The following is a 6694-nucleotide window of genomic DNA, read 5'->3' as shown; positions in this document are numbered from 1 at the left end:
GTGATTGGTTTGCATATATATATATATATATATATAGGGGGAGTTGGGTCTAAATTAGCAAGGTGCACCTTTTGAGTTGGGCAAAAATACCCATTTTTTAATTTTTTGGAAGAATAGAGCAACAGGGGCATTTCTGTAATTTTACGCAACAGTACACGCGCCCCCACTTCTTTTTCCCCCCCAGGACACGTGGCAGCGTGTTAGTGGACAAGATCAGCGCGCGTGCATCACACGCGCCGACAAACGCGCGTGGTGCTTGCTGGATGACGCGGAGAGAGAAAATTCTGAAAAATGCAGGCCACGTGTCATGATGTGATTGGCTGCGTTAATTTTTTTCCATTTTATACTTTAAACTCGATTATTTCGTCGTAAATTAATTTTTTATTTTTTATACCAAAATTCATAATTTTTTTTTCTCTACAAATAGAGACTTGGTTTGTTTGATTTGGACACCGAAAAAAAAACGCAATTTTTCACTACTTTAAACTCGATTATTTCGTCGTAAATTAATTTTTTATTTTTTATTTTTTATACCAAAATTCATAATTTTTTTTTTCTCTACAAATAGAGACTTGGTTCGTTTGATTTGGACACAGAAAAAAAAAACCCAATTTTTCACTACCTTAATCTCATCAAATAACTAATAATCAACTTACTGAAACCATTCTACCAGCAAAATGGTTTCAGATTACAACTCTCTGAAACCATTCTACCAGATAAATGGTTTCAGAAGCAAACACAATTAATAAATTACTCACTGAAACCATTCTACCAGTAAAATGGTTTCAGAATACAACTATGTGCAACCATTCTACAAGCTAAATGGTTTCAGAAGCAAATAACTAATAATCAACTTACTGAAACCATTCTACTAGCAAAATGGTTTCAGATTACAACTCTCTGAAACCATTGTACCAGATAAATGGTTTCAGAATACAACTATGTGCAATCATTCTACAAGCTAAATGGTTTCAGAAGCAAATAACTAATAATCAACTTACTGAAACCATTCTACCAGTAAAATGGTTTCAGATTACAACTCTCTGAAACCATTCTACCAGATAAATGGTTTCAGAAGCAAACACAATTAATAAATTACTCACTGAAACCATTCTACCAGTAAAATGGTTTCAGAATACAACTATGTGCAACCATTCTACAAGCTAAATGGTTTCAGAAGCAAATAACTAATAATCAACTTACTGAAACCATTCTACCAGCAAAATGGTTTCAGATTACAACTCTCTGAAACCATTGTACCAGATAAATGGTTTCAGAATACAACTATGTGCAATCATTCTACAAGCTAAATGGTTTCAGAAGCAAATAACTAATAATCAACTTACTGAAACCATTCTACCAGCAAAATGGTTTCAGATTACAACTCTCTGAAACCATTCTACCAGATAAATGGTTTCAGAAGCAAACACAATTAATAAATTACTCACTGAAACCATTCTACCAGTAAAATGGTTTCAGAATACAACTATGTGCAACCATTCTACAAGCTAAATGGTTTCAGAAGCAAATAACTAATAATCAACTTACTGAAACCATTCTACCAGCAAAATGGTTTCAGATTACAACTCTCTGAAACCATTCTACCATATAAATGGTTTCAGAAGGATTTCGGTGTCCAAATCAAACGAACCAAGTCTCTATTTGTAGGGAAAAAAAAATTATGAATTTTGGTATAAAAAATAAAAAATTAATTTACGACGAAATAATCGAGTTTAAAGTAGTGAAAAATTGCGTTTTTTTTTTCGGTGTCCAAATCAAACGAACCAAGTCTCTATTTGTAGAGAAAAAAAAATTATGAATTTTGGTATAAAAAATAAAAAATAAAAAATTAATTTACGACGAAATAATCGAGTTTAAAGTATAAAACGAAAAAAATCACGCAGACCCATTCATATGCTGACACGTGGCTGCCTTTTTCAAAAGCAAAATTTTCTCTCTCCAGCTTATAATCTAGTGTGTCGCAGACAGGATGATCTGATAGATCAGGATGATCTGGGCTGTCTGATTGATCAGACAGTCTTAATGAGATCACATCTTGGCTGTCTGATGGAAATCAACGGTCTGTAACCATGGTCCTTCCGTACGCGCGCGACACTGGATCCACGTCTATTAATTGTTTAAGAAGGTGGGGCGCGTGTTGTTATTTTTTTTATGTAAAATTACAGAAATGCCCCTGTTGCTCTATTCTTTCAAAAATTAAAAGAATGGGTATTTTGGTCCAATTGAAAAGGTGCACCTTGCTAACTTAGACCTAACTAGGGTCTAAGTTAGAAAACCCCATATATATATATATATATATATATATATATATATATATATATATATATATATATATATATATATATTGACAAATGTTAAATAGTGCTCCAGGGGCAATAGTTAAGAAAGTTTATCTTTAGCAAGTAATTAGCGGTAGATTGTAATGACTAATTTTTTTTTTTTTAAGAAGCTAAATTAGCCTACTCAAATTAATACCAATGAAAATCGAACCTGAAATCTTAAAGAGAAGCACACTCAGATGTCTCAATTCAATTAATAACACCAGACCAACCCAAGTGGGTTGACTAAAATCATATTTAAGTCTAAAAATAAAATATACGGTAAGAATATGATTTAGTGAAATTATAAATATTTTCATACGGGAGGATTTGATATTACCGAGTTTGAGGATGTGTTGAATGAATGTATCCGTAGTTTTAAGTCATATGTCGAAAACTCTCGTGTTGAGCTTAATAGGAGACAAATAAATGAGGTAGCTCATGCTTTAGCCAGGGTAGCCCATCTATAACTCGCTCCCATATTTTCTATGATGTACCGACATTTATAAGTCATTTGATTATGAATAAAATGCTATAAATATTATTTTGTAAAAAAAATAAAACTTATTTAGGACTTGGACTTCCTAAACTAACTTACTATTAAATAATGTAAGTACACTTACGTACTAAACACACCCTTGACATATTCATAGGATTTTTTATTTTAAGAAAAAAAACTCATTTCGTTTCATCAAATATAATAGTGAAAATACAATTAAGGATTCAAGCTCGTTCAGATAAATACAACCATTATTTATTGCATTCACAACCATTTGACAATCGCTTTCGAACTTGGCATGCTCGAAATCACAAGATACAGCTATCAAGAGAGCATGCGGAAATGCAGCGGCTTCACATTTTATTGTTGAAGCTATGAAAGGAAACACCATAGTGTGAGCTTTAACAAGAGAACCCGAACTGTCGCGGAAACAAATACCAATACCAAACTTCCCTTCTGACATATTCATAGGATGTGCATTGAATTATTTTATTTCACAATGAAGAAAGAAACTTCTTTAAACACCTAATGTAAATACATGGTTGTTCCAAATGAGCCAAGTGGCCAGCCTTTTTTATTACTTCAATCGTTGCGTTATTTCCCAGCTTCCTATCATATGCGTCAATAATCAATAATTATAATTATGTGATCAAGATAAATTAATTAAGCAACTTGATAAACCTTAAGAATATATAGTTTGAAATAAGAAAGAATGTTAACTTTGTGTTTTCGAGGTATTAGATAAGAAAATTAAATATAAAAAAGTTATCTTAGAACTTGTGTGATCAATATTTTTAAAATATAAAAAATATTATTTTTAATGTAAAATTTTTCCTTTTTTTCCTTTAACTAGTGTCCCGGAACTATAGCTAGTTAATATGATCCTTAAAATAATTATAAATAAAGGTATGCTAACTAGGGCCCCATAACACTAACTAAAGAACAAAAAAGAAAATTTTACATTAAAAATAATACTATATTTTTTTAAATATTTTTCACTCAAATTCCGAAATCACATTTTTATATATGATTTCTTTAATCAATATCTCAAATACACTGCTTAACATTTTCTTTATAAATATTTGTTCCTTTTTAAGTGTTCAAAAACGTCGTACCCTTTGTCAATTACTCTTATCTTTTTCAATAAAACTAATTAATGCTATATATTTGGAAAACAAAAGTTTATTTTAGAATTTTTTTTGGTACATAACATTTTTATTTTTTATTTTTTTTACATGATAATATATTTTAGACTAAATACATCCATTTTTCAATAAATCTAAAAAGACTACTTTTGCTTACATATTGAGGCCGGAGGGAGTATTAAATTTATTGGAAAGAAAAAGTGTGTGTAAAAACAAAAAATGTGTGAAAAAAAGAATTTATTGGTGGATTAAAATTAGGGTATAATAGGAAGATAAAATACAAACATATAATTTATTAATTTAATGTTACTATTCTAAACCAACACTTAAAAAGAAACATAGAGGTATGTGATAAAATATCATACTCTTTCATGTTGTGCGCAACTTCTAGTTTGAAAACTTTATCTTCCTCCCCCCATAAGAAATGTATCCGCTGCAAAGGGAAGTTGTGTAGTTATAACTATAAGCATACATTTTCAAAGAATTGTACTCTCTCCGGACATAAATATAAGCAAAAAAATTATTTACGCGGTGTTTAAGAAATTTAGTTAAGTGTAGTTAATTTTCTTGATTTAATGCGAAACATGAGTTAAGTTTATTATATGAGTCTTGTTAACACGTGCCTTTATGGCACATGTTAAGATATCTCAATATAGAAATTCAACATTTAATGATACAAGAAATTTAATGTTTCAAAAGTTAAAATACACAAATTAACATTTAATAATTTCTATTTATGCTTCCTTAGCATGTGTCTTAAGGGCACATACCAATTTTGAAAAGTGTAAAAGTGAAATAAATGCATACAATAAAATAGAATTAAATAAGAGTATATTAGAAATAGTAGTATTAATTAGTTTAAAAATAGTTAATTTTTGCTTATAACGACGATCAAAATTTGAATTGTTTTTTTTAGTTATATTTGTGTCCGGATGAAATATATGATACGAAGAGTGTAATGAAAATTAGTTACCTGTGAAAATTTTGGGATGTTGATGTCTTTGTAGCTAAGGTCTAAGGCCTCTAATAGCTCACTTCGCTCCTTCCTATTCGGGAACATCACCTGCAATATTTAATGATAATGTCACCAAAGTCCATAATACTCCATATATTCTAAAATAAATGATTTATTAGTACCTAGTGGTGATTGACGCAGATAAAAAGGACTAAATTTTAATTTTAAAGTGTTCTTATAAAAAGAATCAAAGAGAATATCTAAATAAATTCAAATAAAATAAAATAAAATAGATTTCTTTTTTATACAAAACATTCTCTTGTTCTAATAATTGATTAATAATGGATTTGTGTAATTTTTTTGGACGGAATAATTAATGAGTTTGTTTAAAAAAATATATTTCATGGTTGATCATCTAATTTTCTTTATACCTAGTTGATAATCTACATTACTGAATTAACCATATTTTTAAATGTGATTAACGAGTTGTTGCAGGTCTAGAAAAAAAATAGTGTCCTAATATCATTATGATTATTCTAAACAAATAAGGAAAAACAAACCTTAAGAAAGTCACTTAACATACGGTTGGGAAATCGAATGTTTCTATATAATCCAATAGAGAGAAGTGACTTTAATCCCTCAACAGAAGATGGTAATAATATTTCTGACCAAGAAGACCCAACATTTTCCACTGCACTACTACTAATCATAGACTCTTGTATAGCCAAAATCGAGCCAGTTACAACCACAGCTTGAACCAGCTCACTATACAGCTCAGCCATTTTAAACGCCACCATTCCACCATAACTAAATCCAACCACAACACATTTCACCACCCCGAGTTTCTTTAACCCTGCCGCCAAACACTCGGCTTGAAAAGTCGGTGACCGGTCCGACTTATCAGTTGTGGAGCCGCCAAAGAAAATTAAGTCTGGCACGTAAACGGCGTAGTTTTTTGCTAACATGATGATTTGCGACAACCAAGTTGTAAGTCCGTCACCGCAGAAGCCATGGAGGAGAACCACCACTGGCTTGGTGGGTTTTGAAATGGGTTTGATCTTTGAAATGGTTTCAGATGGAACCCAAAACCTCATAACTGTACCTGGCTCTATCTCCACTGTGTAAGGCTTCACACCAGCCATCTTCACCGTCCATTTACCCAATGACCAAATAAGTGTCACCATGTTCACCATGTTTCATTAATTTTTTTCTCTTTGCAATGTTTTAAGTTTTACACAATATGAACTCTATAGTATGTTTTAACTTTTAAGCAATATGAACTCTATGAAAGCACAACAAGATCGGTAGTTGATACAGTACTATAGTACAATATATTAATTATAATAAAAAACAAAATAGCAAAACCAACCAACCGGCTAGTACATCATATTAATGCATCTGCTCCCTCTTTGAGAGCTTTTCTGCATTCTACTACAGGAAGCATATATAGTCTAAGGGTGTGTCATTAATTTCTAAGGGTGTGTTATTAATTTTGTACGCAGTTATTTCTAAGCATAGTTCCATTGAATAATGAATATTGGAGTTGGTATAGAGTTATGTAGATCAAAGAAATTGTCTTTGACTTGCTTTGGTTTTTTGATTGGGTGGAGTATTATTCTGTACATCATCTGCTGGCCCTTGTGAATATAATCTCTTTTGTATCTATTCTATAACTCTATTCATATCATTAATTTTATCTTTTTATTTATTTTTTTTGGTATGTTTAACTAGTGTTTCGGGACACTATTTAACATGA

General features: G+C 30.9%; 1 protein-coding gene across 2 annotated transcripts; it reads right to left on the bottom strand.

The window, feature by feature from the left end:
• Positions 1–2999: 2999 nt before the first annotated feature.
• LOC123910327 (epoxide hydrolase 4-like) lies at positions 3000–6193 on the bottom strand. 2 transcript variants are annotated; one of them, XM_045961422.1, is made up of 4 exons: positions 5499–6191; positions 4957–5046; positions 4349–4416; positions 3000–3447 (listed from the first exon to the last, which is right to left on the bottom strand). In XM_045961422.1, exons 1-4 carry the CDS (start codon positions 6129–6131, stop codon positions 3333–3335), a joined length of 906 nt encoding a protein of 301 aa, XP_045817378.1. In that variant the 5' UTR covers positions 6132–6191; the 3' UTR covers positions 3000–3332. The 2 variants fall into 2 exon arrangements, with proteins under 2 accessions (XP_045817378.1, XP_045817379.1); XM_045961423.1 differs by having other exon boundaries at positions 3005–3294; positions 5499–6193.
• Positions 6194–6694: the final 501 nt, after the last annotated feature.

Source organism: Trifolium pratense, linkage group LG2 (assembly GCF_020283565.1).
Source record: "Trifolium pratense cultivar HEN17-A07 linkage group LG2, ARS_RC_1.1, whole genome shotgun sequence".
NCBI lineage: Eukaryota > Viridiplantae > Streptophyta > Magnoliopsida > Fabales > Fabaceae > Trifolium > Trifolium pratense.
Note: the sequence above shows the minus strand (reverse complement) of the source record. Positions and strands in the feature narration are given on the sequence as shown.